The sequence below is a fragment of the Dufourea novaeangliae genome, unplaced genomic scaffold (genome assembly GCF_001272555.1).
Source record: "Dufourea novaeangliae isolate 0120121106 unplaced genomic scaffold, ASM127255v1 scaffold99, whole genome shotgun sequence".
Taxonomy (NCBI): Eukaryota; Metazoa; Arthropoda; class Insecta; order Hymenoptera; family Halictidae; genus Dufourea; species Dufourea novaeangliae.
The window spans coordinates 309,929-331,351 of record NW_015373982.1 but is presented as its reverse complement, the minus strand read 5'-3'; the positions used below and the strand labels follow the sequence as shown (position 1 = coordinate 331,351).

The 21,423-nt window shown below is 41.4% G+C and overlaps 1 protein-coding gene across 8 annotated transcripts in view; it reads right to left on the bottom strand.

The window, feature by feature from the left end:
* Window positions 1-586: 586 nt before the first annotated feature.
* LOC107187282 (calcium/calmodulin-dependent protein kinase type II alpha chain) overlaps window positions 587-21,423 on the bottom strand; it is a 100,263-nt gene continuing 79,426 nt past the window's right edge. For 3 of the 8 annotated variants that reach the window (XM_015575323.1, XM_015575324.1, XM_015575325.1), the window contains 5 exons: window positions 11,484-11,642; window positions 3,230-3,305; window positions 2,959-3,053; window positions 1,924-2,041; window positions 588-873 (listed from right to left, as the gene is read on the bottom strand). In XM_015575323.1, the coding sequence (XP_015430809.1) occupies window positions 744-873; window positions 1,924-2,041; window positions 2,959-3,053; window positions 3,230-3,305; window positions 11,484-11,642 (578 nt within the window). In that variant the 3' untranslated portion in view covers window positions 588-743. Of the gene's footprint in view, window positions 874-1,923; window positions 2,042-2,958; window positions 3,054-3,229; window positions 3,306-8,018; window positions 8,023-11,483; window positions 11,643-15,156; window positions 15,316-15,771; window positions 15,786-15,872; window positions 15,921-21,423 lie in introns of all 8 variants that reach the window. The other 5 variants (XM_015575319.1, XM_015575322.1, XM_015575326.1 and 2 more) reach the window with 4 other exon arrangements.

Here is a 21,423-nt window from a genome sequence, read left to right as displayed (position 1 = left end):
AAAATGGACAAAAATTTTTGGTAGCGATGGTACACGTTTGTAGAGTTATCAAAAAATTGTTGAATATACAGGTTGTAACGAAAATGTTGGAGGATCTGGAAATGGGAGACCCGTGAGGTGATTCGAAACAAGTTTTTTCGAAGCAAAAATCTTATTCTTTGTTAACGTGGTCTTAACGAAAAACCCCGACCAATCAGAGTGCGAGTCTGCCGGCCGAGTTTCCCCGGGTAACGTTGACTACGCGCTGCGATTGGTAGCCGACGTTATCGCGGGAATTTGGCCGGCAGACCCGCACTCTGATTAGTCGGCGTTTTTCGTTAATATCTCGTTAACAAAGTCTCTGATAACATTTTTGCTAAGGACTGAAACTTGTTTCAAATCACCTCACGAGTCTCCCATTTCCTGGTCCTCCAACATTTTTGTTACACTTTGTATATTAGCTATTCCAGTCAATAATAGTTATATCGACGGAATCTTCTCGATTATGAAAAACTTTTGGAGTGACGATAGACATAGAATGCGAGTAAGCTTATTAAAAGCTGAAATTTGTACAAAATTAAATTATTACACGAACTGTAAAGAATTTCATAACTGTTTTAATTGATGGCACTCCGGGTTTTATATTGTGATTGGGTGGCAACCCTGAACGCGACACGAGCATCCACCGACACATCGGCCCTTCTCGCTACGTTTCTTTCCCCCCTAACCCCCAACCCCCCAAACTCTAACGCGGTCCCGCCGATTTACTTCTGGTTGGAAAATGGTGACGGTCCCGTGACCGCACTTCGATGGAAATGCACGTTCTGCCATTTGTTGTCCCTCTTGTGCCACACGCGGCTCTCCTCGCTTTGCTGAGTGTGCGCTACGCCTTGCCTGAAAAACGCGACGATTTTCTCGGTTAAGGTCTGATTTGTAGATTCGACACGGTACAATGGATTTTGCTTGTTGCGAAAATCTCGATCCCCCCGAGACAAACAGAACGATTGATCGAAGATACGATACGACGTGTGACAATCAAGTTTCGAGAATAATTCATTTAACAATTTTATGATGAAAATTAAATAGATCCGAGGTTATCATGTTTAATCCTCTATAGCCCAAATTAATTTTTAATCTTGGAACATTTTTGTTACTCTGTATACAGAGTGTCTCATTTAAGTGTGATTTTCGGACTTCTTTTACTCGACGAAATAAAATAAAGGAGACTAATCACTCGAATACGGGGGTGCTCCAACGTAATGATCGATTTTGAGCCCTAAAAAGCCAATTAGAATTTTGTCACAATTCTTCTAAATTGCGTTCCACTTTTCACCTAACACGGAACTCAAAATACGTCTTTACGCGCACAAACCCGCACAATGACTGAAACGACTGACGAGGTTCAACTTTCGCGTTCAGGTAGATGGTGGGGTTAGGGTACTCGGCGGGGGTTACATACAACTGTTTACATTGCTGCCACTTTAACGGAAAAAGAAATTTTTCTCGAAACTTTATTGTTGCACCTCGTACTTTATGTCCCATGTAAATATCGTTCTCAAAAATTGAAATCAAACAGAATCGGAATGTTTATTGTTTCTCATTGTAAAAGCTGCCAAAGTGAACGCATTGTATCAGGTTAGGTACTCGAGAGTTGGGCATAATTTCATTCGAATGATACACAATGGCAACAGCAGTACGAGATAACGAGATTTATAGAATTGTTTGTCAAGTGTCTGCGCGTATTCAAGGAGAATTATTATTTTATTATAAAAATGTGAATTTCGAGGTTTAATCAATTCGAAATGGGCGCAGTACTTTCTTTTTTTTCTTTTTTTTTGTTATCCTTCATTCGTTATTCGAAATGTTGTTCATTTAGATAATAAATTTGCCCATCTTCGAGTCTCTAATACAGAATGCGATAAAATAACGTTGAGATCAACTCACTTGTCCATGTACTGCGTCAGCCTGACGTACGCGATGCACGCGGCGTCCTCGCCCAGTAGATGCACGTGAGGATTCAAGATCGTCGTGTTCACGGCCCTGCAGTTCTTCCCCAGGACTGCTTGGTGATTTGAAAAAGGACGAAACACTCGTTATTCGAGGGTCTGTAGACCGTGTCGCGCCACCGGTAAAGCTCTCAACGTGTACACGGAAAACGTAAGGGAACAGCATAAGAGGAGAAGATACACGGCTAAAGAACAAAACGCTCCGACAATTTCGAAATCGAAGAGCATATGAATAAACGTGCGAAAGAAGATAAAATTTTGCCGAGAATACACGTTAAACGTTTAAAAATTCAAATGTAATATGTACAGAATAACAATAATAACGTACACGTAGAAGAAAAGTTGCAAGCTTGTTTCGACCGAACGAGCAAAATACTTCTACTATCGAAGTCGAACAACTGAGGTCCTTCCGTTGTCAGTGTCTCAGGTAGTGTTTAGTAAATGGAGAGATTAAGCCACAAGTGCAATAAGAAGCTGAGTCGACGATATACATATATGTATATGTACATTCGCGACAATGTGCATCCCGATCGATCGGAGATTTACAATGCTGGCACAAGAAGGAACGCGTTGGCGTCGTCTCCGCGCGAAAATGAATTTTCTCTTACGTATACAGTCTTCTAAACTGCAACGAGGATTAATCTTTCTTCAAAGATTTCATTGGGTCGTTAAGTATGAAACTTGACAGATATCAAAACGCAAATTAATTTACATTTATTATCTCTCGTTTGGCGCGAAATTTCAGTATGTTATGTTTCATTTGTCAAGTTCCTTGATTCTTAATAACCCACCGATAGATAGGGGAAAGATGGAGTTCTGGCGCGGAAACGACGAAGCATGCAGCGATACGCAAAATCGAAAATCAAAGAATCAAACGGTTACAACGTAGACACAACGGGTGCGGTGGGGTGGTCTTTGGTCAACGCGCGGGGCGTTGACGATTAGCGGTGATATGCAAACGAGTCATAATTACCATTATCAAAGTAAAATTTGTGGAAATCCATTCCCTCGACTAAATTACCTAGAGCCTCCGGCTCGAACGCGGTCAGATGCGGATCACAGATTTTCCTGGAAGTGTAAACGATATTAGAATTCCGTTTCCACATTCGTTTCCGAATAATCCTTCGACAGGATTTAAATGAAACTTGATTCACGGTGCGACAAGCGTTACTCCAGATGAACGAAATGATTACAGAAATGATTACAAAAATTTATTTTGTTGTGGTAATGGTTGTGTTACTTACGTGTACGCCTCGAAGTCGCCAGTGTTGATGCTCTCGATCAGCTGCTCGGTCATCTTGATTATCTCCTGACGGCGTGCTGGAATCGTCAACAAATTATCGATCAATCGATTGCACCCTAAGGGACCGGCCGGTTTTTTGCCGATCGATGAAACGAAATTGATTCGCGGGGCTCATTTACCGACACATCGTACGGCACAACAGTTTACATATACACGAATTTTTATCAACTTCTACGTCCTACGCCAAAGATTATTTATAACCACAATTATAACCCCATTCGAGTCACCTCGAAAGAAAAAGAATAAATTACCTTTTACCTTGTTCCTCTATCAAAAGAAAAACGTCTTATCCGAACGTGTTACAAAATATTCACTAAATATGTATATCGAGTACTCCAACGACAAGATTCTCGAATGGTTTTCATGATAATAAAATGATCACCGAAATTACGTTCTCTTAACTTAACGATAGAAACGCGTAAAAACACTTGTTTTTATCAGGAAGTGATCAGAGAATTAATTAAAATACACAACCATTCGAGCATCGATTTTCCTTAGGAAGACAAATTCTTCTTTCAATTCGACCGCCACATCGCACCGACTTCCGGTACCAAATACGGGGCCCAAGGGCGACATTCGGGGTGAAGGGGGCCAGTGCAGAATTGGACTCCGGTGCGATGTTCAATCAAATGGAAACGATTAACATGCGTCCTCGTCGATGCGAACGTCGAATTCGAATTTCATTTTCAACGTGTCCGCCTACATCTTTGGATTTCTAATTTCTCGCCATTTAATCGACGCGACATCGACGAGACACACGGGATCTCGAGGTTTTCCGATTGCCTTCCTGTCGAGCATTCTGTTCTCGAATTCAGAGAGCGAACAGCGAGTTTCCGCAGACTGAAACCGGATGTCGTCTTGTAGGACGTTCCAAGAGTAACATAACTTCTCGTTTCTTTCCTTTTTGTCACGTTTCTTTTTCGTAATAAGAATTTTCATCTGAAACAATGTTCCAATCTTTCGTTAGATCGAATTTATTTTATTTCGAATCATCCCTCCACCCACCCATGATGCAAATTTTCATCGATTTCGAAACCAAACGAAGAATTCGTGGTGTTTGTGTAATTTTGTTTAAATGCTTCAAATGCTTTCTCAGAAGTCGTTCAAAGATTTCGATGACTCCTCGATCGTTAAATTTAACGAACGATCCTTTACGGTGGACACACTTCGGAAAGTTTTTGAGTTTCCATGTATCGACACCGGAACGTATCTTTGAATTTTCAAGCGGCAGACTACTGTGTACACATTAAGGATGTTCGATTCCGATTCGATTCTTCGGACGATCGACTCGATTCGGTAACACCTCAATGTCATGTATAAAGCATACACTAACGTGTGGGGCTAGAGTTCATGGATTTGATGGAACAGTAATTCGCTATTCTGTTACGATAAAATGAAAGTTATGGAATCGGTACATATAAAAACACTTCACACATTCGTTAACTCTTTGTAGAATAATATTTTCCTGTTTCTTCGATTATCAGACCTGGTCTAATACTTTTGGCCGTTAATGTATACGTTATACGTGTCATTGACGTATGGTACCCAAAGGAATTGCTCTTCTGGAGAATCGAATCGGAATCGAACATCCCAGATACACATGTAAGTAAAAAAATGTATACAAAAAAAGTCGGAAGATTCCACACACGGTCTGTCTCGTGGTATATCCACGTGATCGAGAGAAAAAAAAAATTCGAAAAAAGAACCCTCGCCCTCGGAATTTCCCTGCGACCACCACCATCGTCGTGATCGTAGACCGGCCAATGAGCTGGGCGCGTCTATCTTACACCGAGCGCGACAAAGCAACTGCTGTGGTAACAATAATATGCTGGATCTACGCTCCAGAAGTGTTCCTACATCGAAACGGGGAGAGAACGGCCCCCTTCCGGTGAATCCCTCACTCGGTCGGTGTTGTTCTCGAGATTACGACATTGGGTGTGTGTGTGTGTGTGTGTGTGTGTTATATATATATATATGTATATACATATATACACATGGATACATATGTATAGATACTGTCTTTTGTTATTCAATGACACACACATTTTTAGGCGAAGCCGGGAGGATATAAAATTTTTCTGCGTGAGTGAAGCATTCTCGTCACAGAAGATTAAGATCCGCGGAGGACTGACTACATACTTCCATTTACGATTGATCGATTAAGGAAAGTATCGAACGGTTGTACCTCTTTCTTTTTTTTGTATTCTTTCTGTTTATTCATCTTTCGATATTATACGAGATTTGTTAGGCTGAACCGGGAAACAAATATCCGTACGAATCGCTATTGAAGGTCAGCAATTGTTCGCGGAATACTTTGAGACAGTGTCACTTTCTCACGAGTTAAGTCGGCTTCTGTTAAGGCATGAAGTGGCATAGGGCTTCCTTCTAGTTGTAAATTTCTTTCTCGTACTGAAATAAATGTTAAACCGGTAATTTGGCATAAATTTCAGTAACTCCCGAGACCAAGCGGTGGAAGGCTCTTTTCTTACGCTACTTTTTCCCCTAGCGGAAGCCGAGTTTCCTCGTCAATGTAGATTGTCGTTAAAATTTCGATCTAAATAGTTGGATCTAGCTATAAATCCAAGTGTTCCGATGAACAAAAATTGAAAACGCAATCCTACTGCAATTTCGTGAATTCGATAAATTGATTCTGTTTATTACTAAAGCAATATTAAAGTTTTCAAATTGATGCGAAACGTTAATAGAAATGAAACAAACCGAAAAGTGGTGACACTTTCCCGTTCGTTACTGTAAGTCCAGTAGGAATGGAAGCACGAGTCGGCCATTTGTCTTCTGGCAACTTGATATATTGTATATTCGCGTACAAACATTTTGTCTTCCGGTTCTCGAGATCCCTCATTTGACTCGACACAGGTCGAAACGTCGCGGAGCTTAATCCCTGCGAGCGGCGTAAGAGGATTAACCGTCTCCTCCGTTTTCATCTCGTCCTGATTACGCTTGTTTTTTTTTATTCCTTCTTCTTCCATTTCGTCCACATTCTGCAACCTCGTTTTTTAACGATTCTGCCGTGTCGCCGCCTCGAAATTGTAAGCGACGCGATCGTTTTCGGCGAATCGCGGGAATCTACTTGTATCGAATCGAGCGACGACTGAATCGTGGATCTACATACTTGAACGAATTTTTCTGCTGTGTGTTCGCGAACGGCCGATAACGGCCGATTTTTTTTTCTCGATGATCGACTGGAGTTTTCTTAATGTAGTCTGGTCCCGTCGAACACAGCGTACGTAGGAACCAGGTAAAGGATTTACTCGATCATTTTCGCCGAGAAAACGATCATCTGGATCGTGTACCCCAGCTGCGAGAAGCGTTCAGTGACAATTAACGAGCGCTTATACATATATGGAAGCCATGGGCGTCTGCTGGATTGTCGTACACCCACGCGAACCACCCTTCCGGTTCGTTTCGGTAGGTTAAGGTGTACACAGAGTATCCTCAGATGCAGGTGCAATCCCGGAAACGAGGTGATTCCACACGAAGAAATCATTCGGAAGTGTCGAACAACACACTCCGAGGATTCGTTGAAAATTCCTTTAGAGTTCGTGTTTTTGAATATTGGCGCCATGTCCGATCATTGCTGGCTGGTCCTACTTATGCGTGAACATAATAACATATAATTATGGTAGTGTCTCTATTCAATTGATCTCATTGTCGTTTAACACTAGAATTATCCCAGATAAACGTGTACAGTAAAATTTCAATTAGTGCCCGAAACGATCTACAGCGTAAGCATCCGGTGTTCATTCTCAACAGTGATGGGGGATTTCCCTCGACGCTCAGTCCCTCTTTTTTTCACTTCGATCCCAGTCTTTGGGCCCTGATATAAGTTTTACTGTAGGTATCTATTTCGATCAATCGATAAACACGAGTGAATAATCATTTGAAAACTACAAGTTTATAAATTAACCGATTTCTTATTGCAATAAGTAAAAATTATTATAATTAGTAGAAATAGCCAGCAGTGGTCGGACACACGAATTAAATTGTGTTCACATCTTTAACATTGATGCGATTGAAAACGAGGTCTTGTGGTTTGAGAATATTACGGTACACACGTTTCACGTTGACTTTCGAGTGTAGAATGATTCTTTCACGGGTCGCATCATCGGTTAGCAGGATATTCTGCGGGTATCATGGGACCGACTCTATCAGCGGACTAGCGGTTAATGGTGATCGTTAGCTACGAAGCCTGTCCGGATTGTTTTTTCATCCCGTTTTCTGGTTCACACAACACAACGGTATTGGATTTCACAAGTTTTATTCGGTACGTTCACAATTTGCGCCTACACAATGGATTTTACACGTGGATTATTGTAGCGTTCAACGTGGACGAGGTGCCTAATCAATGTTCCTACGCGACGCTCGCGCGCTGGCCATCGTGCAAGTACCATTTCTGGGATCCTTGTCGATCATACGGTCGTGCATAGGATATTAACACATTCCTACCTGATAACGTAGTCCTACGTCATTTTAAAATCTTTAGCCGAGATTCGATAATATAATTTTGGACGATTGTTCGATCCCAATTCGAAGGTACCAATTTTTCTGTAAAAAACTTTTCGTACCCGACAGATGAATGTAATACATATTAGGTTTCATAGAATCTCGGGGTACAATTTCGTCCTGGAAAGTGATACTTTACGGTGGCCAGCCTGCACAGGCTAAACTCTGCGATACACAATGCGGGAGAGACAATAGGGACACACAGAGACCACTCTCTCGTCAAGTGTTTCACAAATGTTCCCTTCATTGTGCGTGTCGCCACGCACGCTAGTGTGGCACCACGGTGTTTCTTAAACAAAAAAATAACAACAAAACGAAAAACGAAGAAATAAAGTTCGTGCGAGAGTCCTGAGATCGCTAAAGAAGATACAGGCGTTCCAAGTCTAACCGTGTGTCTGGCTGACTCCCCTGTCCGGTCAAGATCGATACTTACTACTTACGGCTCGACGTCTCACGAATACAAAATCGTTACTACTTGCCACGAAAGAACCGCGATACGACGACCTAATCGAACCAGCTAAAGGTGATTAACTTAGAATCTATAATAGTTTGTTATAAAAATCCAAAACCATTCTGTCTATTCAAATTAATACGTTCGGTACCAAACCGAATATATGTATACATATACATATACATATACATATATGTATACCTGAAAAATGGTTTTCATAATCAGAAGAATGGTTAAAATAACGAATCGAAGATATTCGTAATAATTAGATCGTTCGGTGAGGTTGTCGTATCGCGAAGCCAACAGCGTAGCGTCTACCAATTACAATAAAATTACCAGTGATCACAAATGGTGAATTCGAGAGCACCGGATACCCTAAAAAAATGGCGACACCCGAGGGTGTACCGTCTCCGTACAGGGAGAGACTTCTTCGTGGCGTTCGACGAACATCGAAATCCTCTGAATCAACTGTATCTCCGTCTTAAGATCAAGATCAGTATGTATAAAGTAAAAATATATTATTACGTGCAGATCAATTATTCTAGTCTAAATTCTATTCTCTCGTGTTTGTTGTTAAAAGTATTTCTAAAATAATAATATCATCTCTTAACCCTCTAATCGTAAGGTTCGGGTCGTATCCGACCCATGTTATAGTTCCGCTTGTGCTGTCCAGTAGACTCTATTTTTTATTTTTTATATTTTCGTGTTAAAATATTTTTCATTATCTAGTAAATATTTAATACTTATATTATTATACGTTATATATGTATATATATATATATATATATATATATATATATATATATATATATATATATAACTCAATCATTATTCCTTATTATACGAATAAACAAAAATACAAGTTCAAGATAATAACTTTTTTTCAACTGTCTGAAAATAGTAAAAAAGAGCTCGGGTCGGATTCTACCCCATCTTACCCCTTAAGTACAATCTTAACCCTTTAAGTGTTTTATTTCATGTTGAAAACGTGCACTTGTTTGCTTAATTATTTGTTAAGCTACGACGAGTATACTCGACATAAACATCGAAATGATTAAAACCCAAGTTACTATTCGAGGGTTAACTATCCTTACAACTGTGCAGTGACGAACAGCGTAGCGAAGACTAAGAATCCCACGAAGGGTCGAAACTATTATTGTATATGTATACAAGGTTTCCCGTTCAAATCGATCTCCTCGAATATCTCTGAAGTTATTTGTGATACCGGAAAGTGTATCGAATAAAATTTTTTATTTTCCATTAAAGGAATTAGGTTCCATTTAAAAAAATAAAGTTGACCTTCATATGTCCGACAAAACTATTGACATGAATTTATGTACCCCTCGATACCATTCAACTTATACTTGAAACACTATCCGGTACTTGTCACAAATAATTTCAGAGATATTCGAGGGGATCGATTTAAATGGGATAACCTGTAAACATATCCGTATACATATATGTATACATATACAATACGGATCTCGTGATCGATCGATCGCGTATTATGGAGTTCGAGGGTCCTCGAGCGCCACGATTCCCGGGCCGGTAAAAACTTTTCACGACAAGCAACACCGTCTAAGCCGCCAGCATGCGTTCTCGTCTTTCTGGCCCGTATTTTTCCCGTTCCCTGCCACCTTACCGTCGCTGGTGCTCCTCTTACCGTCTTCTGGCTCGCAGACCTCGGCCGGGCCAAGCTGCATGTATCCACCACCACCACCACCACCACCACGTCCACCGACACCGTCTCCGATCCGTCGAACTTCCGGTTCTGAATAGGTTCGTTCGGTTTTTGCCAGGGCGCATGCAAATTGAGATATCGACGCGACCATGCCAGCGACGCGTTGCGTGCAACCGTGGAACATGCAGAGAACACACACACAGAGGAACGGTCATCGAGAGACGCGGCGTGAGAAAGAAAGAAAGTAGAAGAAACGGTGGCGAGCCATCATCGTTTCGAATTGGACAGGGGGACAAGAAGAAGATACTGGAGATCGTTTAACCGATAAATTGGAATACGATCAAACCACAAACTTCTATGGAAATAACATAAAATAAATAATAGAATTTCTTGTATAGAAGTCTGTGGATCGAAAGTATGGAATCGAACGATTTTCCAAAGAGGCCTTCGAAGGTCTTTTAATTCGAGATGGGAATTGAATTTTTAAGAGATTTTTGGTAGATCGAGATTGGTAGTAATTGGAAATGGTGGGGTCAAGGCGTGCTTCGATAAATGGAATCGTTAATCGGTGGAAATTTTTTTGATACATTCATTGTTGATAATTTTTCTAATAATTGATCTGAATTTAAATAGCAAATCAAGTATGTACTCCATTCTGTAGAATCCATTCTGCACTCTTTAGATTCGCAGTTTCAACAAAATTGTTCTACGTGAAACGGTATTTCCCCGTTTCGCGATTTTAATACCAATGGAAAAATGCAGAAAACGATTCCATCGGACGAATTCAGGTTTTCCGATATTACACAAGCGATCCAATTTCATTGACCACGGACCAGCAACACTCGACGGAGAAACGATCGGAAATTCTACGCGTGAGCCACTCAAAAGTCAATCTGATCAATAACGTGAAATACAAAAAACAGATGAAAAATCGACGACACGATAACCATTCTACTTTAGAATGTTCACGAAAACGTAGAGACAAAGTAAAATTATACAGAATCACTTTGTATATCCACATTTCACAAATTTTCACATCGTATTATCACATTTATAATTACTAGATTGCAAATGGTTATGCATTCACAGCATCGCGTTATTTAATTACGAAAATGTAACAAAGACAAGATTTTAAGTTTAATATCGATGTTATTCCGAACGTAGAACAACCTTTAGTAAAAAGTTCAAAATTCTGTCCTATATTAATTTTCGGATATTCGTATTCTGAAATTCTGAATTTAAATCTAACTTCCGTCTAATAATTACATTTACATTCTATTTTGATGTTCCACTTGATAAGGTTGGCTTCTGAGTGATTCAAATCCCATATTCCCCGTTCAACGTATCGAATAGAATCAATTTGCCATCGGCAGGTGTCGAAAGAAGGAATAATATATGTATATATAAAAAAAACAAGAAGGATCATGCAGACACAAAGAGACGATAGAATTGAATGTAGGTACCTCCCAGGTGTGTCAGCCGATTTGTCGGTAAAGGATCAAGAGGTGGGGATAGAAGAGAATTACAGGTGTTCATACAGACCGTTGCTCGCGGAGTCGTGGCGTCGCGACGATGCCGTCGGCGTCGTCGCGATGTTGTTGCCGATGTAGACCGCCGCCGGCGAGGACGGCGAGGCGCCTGTCTGGCTGTTCTGGCTGTTGCTGCTGCTACCGCTGCTGCTACCGCTCCCTGCGCTGCCAGCTAGTCATGCAACCAACCAACCAAAAGACGAGCTACTGTCAGCCAGTCCGAGAACAGCTTCCACCCGGTCTCTCTCTTGTGGTTCTATTTTACCGACCGCCATGTTTTTCTCTTTTTCAAAACCGTCCTGCACCCTTGTAACATCGCGGCCGATTTCGAACTATTTATCGAAAAAGGATCGATTCGGTGGATAGCTTCGGGACGTTCGAATGTTTATCCTTGGATCTCGAGATAGTATTCTATTGAAATGGAAGAACTATTCTGACTGGATCAAAGCACCGATCAAGTGGACGTAAGACAAAATACATACTTGTCTCTCTCTCTCTCTGTGTCTGTCTTACATCTATTTTGTATATCGATTTCTATCCGATCGATAAACATGACAAACTTTGGAAAATATACAAATTTATAAATCGTTCCGTTTGTTTAAATAACGGTTAGTACGAGAGTGCTGCGGTTCAGTATCTAACGAATAAAAAACCCAAAGAAAACAGTAAACAAAAGAAAAAGAAATAGAAAGAAAAAAAACGAGTCATCGAAAGCAAATCGGCAAAGTGCAAAGGCGTTTCGCTCGTTCGCGAGAGAACGAACGAGTGCAGCATAGATCGTATACATAGTAAAATCCTGTTGTAACGCATAGATCGATGAATCTATAGATCAGACAGTACTAGATAAGCAATCCAAATCCGAATCTCGGCCAGGTAGGGGTGTAGGGGACTGTCCATTGGGTGAAATAACTATATGCATACATATAAGTGCGTCAAAATGACGAACGACAGAGTGGGGGAGGAGCACAAGCATGGTGATCTAAGTTCGCGCAAGCGTGTGGCGAGATCGTTTTGCAAAAGTGAACGACTGTTTGTGACCGGTGTACATATACATAAATAGTAATGGACAAAAAACTTACCACTTTTCCGATTTTCTTTTTCTTTTTATCGGGTTCAACGGAAAGTTTGTGCGTCTCTGGGTGAAATCATTCTGTACCAGAAAAAGTATGGGCAAGAGTAACAGAGACTAACGGATATCACGTCATTGCTTAAATAAATCACGGTTCTGTAAAAACGATACATTGGAATTTATATCAAATAAAATGCAGGCACCTTCCGTTCAACCCAATATCGTTTCCTAACAGCAACTTAAAACTTTAATATACCATGTTTTGTACAGCTTTCAATTCTCTATTACAATATATCGATGTAATACCAAACAAGCGATACGTTCGATTTTTTTTACATTTTTTCTCTTTGACCATTTTCATAATCATACATATGTATTAAACTCATATTAATGTTTCAAGCTGACGATAAAGTAATTACGATAAGAAAATATTCCAAATAAAAAAACTAGTAACTTTTCTGTCCGTGCTATGGTGTATACACCGTGGGGAGAAAGAAAAAAAATCCAAGTCATGCTTCGACTCTAAAAATCAGACTCACCGATTTCCTCTCTTCCGGTTTTCTGCTTAAACAAAATTGTTCGTGTAGAAGCAACGAGGGGGTTTCTAGGACACTACTTCTAGTCGACTGTAGTTCAGACGATTCGGACTAGAGAGAATCACGTGTCGCTATTCACATGTTCGGAATAACTCGGGTCAACCCTCGAGAATGATTCATCTCGCGAACGATTCCCGATTCGAGAATCACGTCGATCATCAATATCATACACGTGTTCGAATAATTCGATTCAACATTTCTAGAAATTCATCTGCACAAACGACCCTGATCGAGGGCGACCCAGTCCTTCTTGCGGTTCGTATTTCAACCCTTGTGTCTGAACCCCAAAGCCAGATTTACTGTTAAGTCGACATTTTTTGAAAAATTACATTTTACATTGTTTCCCGTTCAATCGGAAAAATTCATCGAAATATCAAGGTTTTTACACCTTTGATTTGCTCTCCTCGAAAGTTTGATAAATGTGACTTAATATACTCTGGTTCTGGGGTCCAGAATTATTTCGTGCTTACGTCTCGCTGAACTGGCGCGTAGTATCCGGTAACGACCCGCAATATCGCGGCGATGCGTCCAGGGACCGCTCGTAAACTTTTAACTGCGGACAGGACCGATAAAAAGAAGAAGAAAAATAGGACGGGAAAACGGACCGTAATATCTCCCGACGACGAGGACGCTCCAATTATTCTCCGCTCTCCGTTGTTTCGACGTTCTCCAGTTTCGAGAAACAGAGAAAACGAGTGTCGTCGCGACCAGTCGTCATTTTTCCGTGTCGATCCTCGATCGACTCTGTTGTTGTTTTCGCCGGTTTTCCAGTCCTGACCCACCGTTCGGTTTTACGAGCTACACAAGGGTTCCTTCGTTCATTCGAGCTTCTCGATGGGAAGGACAGGCTTCGTAGATCGTTTTTTTTTCTCGAAATTCTGACACGCCGCTGTGTCGCTGATTCTAGCGTATTTTAACACTTTGATCGTTAGAAAATTTTGCGTAAAATTAATATCGCAGTGCAAACGCATATATTTTCGACGATTTATGACTTAAAAAAACGAAACGAAACGAAGCGTGTCTGGCTACGTACGGTCTTTTCCACTGTAGCAGTCAACGTGTTAAAGATAACATCTCCCTTTGTTGTATTATTCTACTCTTGTTTCTTCTGTTGAGTTTCCTCGGATACCTCTAATTTCATCTACGCGATAAGGGTACATTTTTTGTACTATTATTCTTGCGATTTGACGAAAAGTTCTATCAATTTTCGGGTGAATAAAGTTTGTGTTAATCTGAAACATCGATTTTGATGTTGGTCCGTGAATACAGAGCCCTGTGATGGGCATACAACCCAAGAAGAATCGATGTATTCGAGGCTGGCGTAGACGGAAGTGACAAAAAACGTCGCGGCAATGATGCTTCAGCTGAGAGTCGAAAGAACGGTGTGCAAGAACGATAATTATCTCGTAATTACCGGACACCGGTAATAATCCAGTCCATTGCATCGTTTATTGACTCCCAGGAAATTCGATATTTAGTGAACTTTCACCTTCATAAATAATTCCGTGAAAGTATAAATTCCCATGGAACCTCACAATTGGATCGTAGTAATTAACCTGTTAATCAAAAATTCGCCATTTCCCGCTACTACAATATGTAGAATAGTACAGAGAATTATTTCGTGTCAAAAGAAACCGAAGCGAACTATTACTGTAAAAGCAGAAAACAGCTCCAAAGTTGAGAATTTCAAAAACTGGACATACTGAAAAGAAACGGCCTATTGGCGGTTACAAAAACGAAAAACAGTTACCGCAATCACGTTTTCGTGAGGGGATTCGCCAAAATGCCCGCGAAATGACGTAAAATGTGTGCAGAAGGTGATCGACAATATTTTCAAGACTAGATTGTAGTTTGGTGTTTCTTCATAAACAAACGACAAATCTATGAAAACAGAAGGTCAAGAATTAATTTGTACATCTAATAGATTCGATGGAACGCGGTAGGTAGCAGATCGATCCCGAGATTGCACAACCGTGCTTCCGTTTCCCAGCCGAAACTCTCATCAACGGCCCTCGATTTACCTTGCGCTCCCTGTAGGAGAACCGCGGCTATCCCAAGGGGGTTGTTCCCCTGAATCTGGTTCTGGGGTTGCTTGCTCGTCTGGCTCGCCGCCCCGACTACCCTGGCGAACGCGGAGATAGCTGCGGGGCTGTTCGGAGGTGTGCCCTGGGAGGCGGGGCCTTTCTCGAAGATTTCGAATGCACCGATTAGACAGTGTCAGCGAAGGGGATATCTCGTGTCCACGATACGAGGCTCCAAAACGCAACAGAGGCCACAGAACACCCTCTCACTGATCAGCTAGACCGTGTCGTAATTCGGGTCCATCGGGATTAATTCGACTGGTTAAGCGACATCGACTTTTCCTACGTGGAGGGGGGTTGTTAGTCAGACTCATTAATCGGGATCTTTGTGTAGCCTTTAAAGGATCGTCGGATGATAATGCTCTAAGGCAATACGGTCGGTGGAACCTTGCTGATCAGCTGATTTGGGCCAGTCGAAATTAATTTTATTGTTATTAGCAACTTCGAATCTTTTGAGCGGGTATGTTAGTCAGACTCGTTAATTGGAGTGCAAGACCATGATACAGCTTTCCGGAGGATTGTAAGGGGACGATGCAAAAGCAGTTGATACACAACACATTGTTGGTTAGCTAGACCAAGTCGTGATTCAGACCTATCGAGATTAATCCCACCGTTAAAAGGTATCGAAGCGTCTTCGAAGGATCGATAGAGTTTACTGGACAGGGAGCTAGACCAAGTCATGATCGGGCCTATCGTTATTAAATCTCACGTTGACAGCCTAGAATTGTCGAAAGGAGGATTTCATACAACAGGGTGCAAAACTTCACTGAACAAATATTGAACAACTATTAGAACTGGCTGTTAGGAAATATTAAAAATCGACAATCAGGGATGAACAACATCAAATTCCATTCGATTAAAAGACACAGAAATCCAACTGCAACGAAGCTCGTCCAACATTCGGATCAAATCGAGCAAGCCAGGTCACGTTAAAAGGCTTCTAACAGAACATCGGCTGTGGACATCAACGGTTCTCATGAACCCTGTTTCGATCAGTCTACAGATTCTCACTGACACACAACCATCCAGCACAAGAGAGATCACGGAAACGAATGTGTCAAGTCAATCGAGGATAACTATCGTCCAAAAAATCCAGCGGTGTATCTCGTTCCATTGGCCGATCGGCATAAAACATCGCGAGCTTCGATTCAAAATTCAGAATTATACACATTCACAATGTTTATAATATTTCCGGTACTTCACTTGTGATCCTCTTCTTTGCAACTTTTTCTTCCCTCTACTTGACTTAATACATTCGTCCCACGGCCTTTAAGACGCTCGAAGCTTTAGGGGGTCCGTTTGCACAAGGCGGGCAGCGTCGTCTTTCTCTTCAGCCTCATCCGAGCACGAGAGGTTATCGGGATACGGTCCAAGCGTTGAAACGACGACGACGACGACGACGACGACGACGACGACGACGACGACGACGACGACGACGACGACACGCGAACCGGCGCGGGCAGAAGCGGAAATGTTCGCGTTGGTCAACCTTTCGAGAATAGTTACGCGCACCCGATAGATTCACGTCGACATAGACACGGTTACGATCCCGAAATAGATCGTTGGCCCGCGATCCTGACCCAACCACGTCGTGTGTAGAGACTCTAGAGTGAAGATATATGAAAATATATCGATATATCGGTTCACGAATTTCCATATTCCGAAACCGGAAGTCCCTGCGAAGAGACGCGGAAACGAAACGTCACACGGTGGATCGGATGCCAGACGAAGTTAACCTACATAGAAATGTCAAGCGCGTGAATTGTTCGAAATGGAATCTACATATCGATTCTCGATGCAGCGACGAGTTTTCGTGGACGGTAGACACGACTAGTTGGGACAATCTTTGGCGTTCTGGAAGTTGATGAAGAACTGTTGCCAAGTTTTATTCGCGTGGGGACTGAGAGATCGAGGAGTGAAAATGAAGGTTCAGTGTATACCTTGAATGGGACTGGTTTCCTTTTGTTTGCGAAGATAGAGAGTGGAACGATGATCAAAAGTAGGCTATAGCAGTATATTCTAGAGTCTGTTGTACGGGAGAAATAGAAAAAGAAGTATCTCTGTGAAAAGCCATTTCCTTTGGAATTCTTCAAGGCAACAGGTCAGATTCATTTCCATTGAAGCCACTTTTTCTCCAACACTCATCCGTCTCTCATTTTCTAAATTTCAGTTGTCCCACGGTGTCAAATTGACACAGTGATAGAACATTAATATTACAAACGGGATAAATAGTTAAATGTGCAAGTTCTTTTTTAAGTAAAAGTCACGGGGATTCAGCTAGATTTAGCTATTAATGAAGCATTTATTATTGACAGCATTTCTTAGGAGACGGTTCTGAACTTCATTGGGTTTGTATTCTTTTACCTTCAATGGAATTTTCTGAATAATCGAAATTAAGTAGCAATAATACACACGTTCGAATGACTCTCGACACACACAAGGGTAATTGTACGATTGTTTGCAGTTGAATGTTATCAAGGAAATTAATCGGAAACATTGAATGAAATGCTCTTCTTGAAAGTCTAGAGATCATTTTCGCATAGTCGAACGGAAATGTGCCGTGTCGTTAAAGTATACATAGATAGACAGGCTATAATCAGACAAGAAGTAATGAATTCGTAATGCTTACGACGTTCAACTGGCTCTCCATTCACCGGACAGAGGGACCGTGAGCTCAGCCACAAACATAAATTGAGTCGAATGATTCATGCTCGCGTGCCTGCCCTGTGTTAAACATAACCGGGGCTATAGTCTTATCGTGCACGTATAAACAAAAGTTTTATGCTTTCGGGTATAGACTACGAATATTCCCACTTGGAAATTTCAGGAACGAACGTAGATTATACTGTTTTAACGAGAAAACAGAAGAAGGTCGATTCACATGAACAGCAAGGTAATCTATGAACTTCTGGCTAAAAGTATGGGGACTAGAGTTCACGACTGATGGAACAGTAACTCATTATTCTGTTACGATATAATGAAAGTTACCAAAAATTGGTACAAATAATATCCAATGGCATATTACTATTATCAAATCTTTTGTAGAATAATATTTTTCTCTTTCCTTGATTATCAGACTTGATCCTATACTTTTGGTCAGAGTTGGGCAAAATTTAATCTAATTACAAAATCTGAATTACAATGTAATTATAAAGACAATTATAATGACAATATAATGTAATATAAAATATACATGTATACATATATGTAATTGTAAATTAGATTTTGTAATTAGATTACATTTTGCCCAACTCTGCTTTTGGCCAGTAGTGTACTCTTAACTCTTAACACAATCAGAATAATCCCCCCCCCCCCTCGTTTTCACTCCTCGATCACTGAACAGGGTCGTGAATCTTACGACCAAACCTACCGATACATCGACGATCGAACTACCGATCGACGAAAAAATTCTTCCCGATCGCGAGGGCTCGCTCACCGTAATTATCTGGTTGCTTCGAGGAGCCAGGCAAGCCGGCTGTAGCCGACATATCGAGGCAGACTTCAACGACTTCGATCGCTTTTCCCTCCGATTCGCGTCTGTCGGAATCGGTTCCGCTCGACGTCCGCTCGCTCCTTTCCCTCGCTTCGCCGGGTGGGGGTGGAACACACGGCGACAAAAGAGAGAACGGGAAGCGAAGAACGATGAAAAGAAAAGGGACAAAGATAGAGAAAAAATAAAAGAGAGAGAGAGAGAGAGAGAGAGAGAGAGAGAGAGCAATCGGTGAGAAGACGGAGATAGACAATTTTTTCACGGTTTAAATAGTGTTTCTCTCTCTCTCTGTGTACGTGTGCGCGCGTGTGTGTGTGTGTTTGTAGGGGATCCACACCTCCTTGAAATCTCCTCTTTTTTTCTTTTTGCTCCCGGAAAACGAAAGGGAAACAATCGAGAGGGATATACCGAAGCGGGTTCTCCGTCCGCGGCCCGCTCAACGCGAACTGGCGTCCTCGCCGATCCTATTTTCAAGCGGGGCCAAGAAGCGGTATTTCCGTTGACGGTTTGGGCCATCGGCGCGCATCTCCTCTCCGCTGATGAATACACCACCTCCGTTCGGTTCTCCGCTTCGGGTCTAGGTAGCGCCCGGGGCGATGCCAACCTCTCCTCACCTGAGACGCGTTCTCTCTCCATGCGATATATCGTTTCTAGCTAATAACCGGTGCCAAGTGGACCACCGTTCAACGGGGGATTCACTAAATCGTTTGTAGATGGAGGAAGATAATAGCGGCTTGGATGGGAGCGATGGAAGGGAGAAAAAGCGATCGATCGAGATCAGCCCTATCCGACTTAAGATTTCGCCTGTTCATTTAACGATCAGAAAGTTGTAGATGGTTCCACAATCAAGTTCGTCGGTGCAATCTGTGACCAGATAATTGGTAAATTAATTTTTTTTTTTTTATAGTTATGTTAGGTGTGTGGTCTTTTTGCGTGGTATATTACATATGTAACAGGAAGATGTCTCTGTGCAACGATAATGACAGCATTTTGAAAAGTTGCAGAATTAACATAATTTTACACCCGAGAGATAAGCATTTCACTTTTTTTTTTTCGTATTTCAATCTATGCGATACAAAATTAATTTCCTTTAATATTAGTACGCATTAATTCAAGACAACAAAAAGGAATACTAACCTCACGTACATGTAATTGATGTAACATTCTATACGAATGTGACCAACTAGATAGTAGCAGCACCTGAGATTTTTTGGTCATTATACGGGATCGTCGGATAGGGTTAACCGAGATATTGGACGCTGGGTGATCCTTCCGTTCTACGATGTATGTGTACAGTGACTCACAGCCATTTCTTTGTACATGTACTACTTTTTTTTCTTTTTTCTTTTTTCTTTTTTCTTTTTTCTTTTTTCTTTATTAAGGTAGATTTTGAAAGACCTATGGGTAATATGCCAGGCACAATTCAAACGATTGGAAGGGCGACTATCGGTATCGTCGATGAATTCTTTCTCCGTGTGGTTGACAGTTGCGTTGTACCGACGACTACAGAATGCTTGGACGGTATTTATCTACGGAAGATTCGCTACGGAGAGTCTGACTACGGCTACTCGAAGAACTGTGTTGTAGAACGTGGATCACAGAAATGCAATGCATCGAACGTGTCTACCTATTCGGTGTACAGGGTGATCAAATTTTAAGGGAGGGTTCGAAATGCAGACAATCATATGAGAATCGGTCTGAAGAAGCTTCTGAAAGCAATTTAAAGATCTGATTCGTTCAATTATGGAGATTGACACCAGAAGCATACAAACAGGAGCGTCTTCGAACCAAATTCACAATGTCCAATCTGTCGAATGCAAGAATCATTACCCGTGAAAGCTTCTTTTTCGAAAATTTATCTCAACCTTTTGCAACTATCAGAGATTGCACGAGACACACACTCTGATATCGATCAGTTGATGGAATTGTTCAAAGATCTTCCAATCCAAAGGGGGTTAGGTCACGCCCCCAAAGGTGACATGACAGACATATTGAATCACCCAGTATTCTCCGAACGATCTACCAGCTACGGATGACGGGTTCACCTATCGGCGAGCGTCGCCAAGCTATTCAAAGGTGCTTTCGACTAATCGCGATGTTTCATCGGGAGCCGTCGTTCGTCTGGTCTGGTGGATTGATTTAAAGGAAACACACACACAAACCTATTTGGTTGTTCGACCATCACGATCAGTAATACAATGTATATTCTCTAAACAGCGTGATATCGTCACACAGAATCAATTTTCTATTGGTAAGTCTAGCTAGTCAATAACATTCACGAATATCATTTGTGTTCGTCGTCGCTCCAGTACTGCGACCATAAATCTACGTTATCCGAACATAGGTTCTGTTGTCGAGAACGTGTTTTTCTCCATGGCCGCTAATTCACTCGACTACTAAACCGGTCGGTTCGTCGCTCGATTCTAAATCGGGCGCTAAACGAGGGAAACAAACCAGGAACCTGCTAACGGAGTTACAACAGTCTACGGTAACCCAGACCTCCAGAATGTTATGCTGCGTCTCCTTTAGAGAGTCGACTTCACGTGTTTTCCTCTACTCTAGACCAATGATGAGCAACCCTGTTTTTTTTTTTTTTTTTCAGCAGATCAGAATTGGAAATCCCACGATCTTTAGAGACCACCGCGACCGAAACTTTAAGAAATTCCATTTACTAAAATTGTTTAACTTAAAAATTGCATGTAAATGATTGGAGCGTC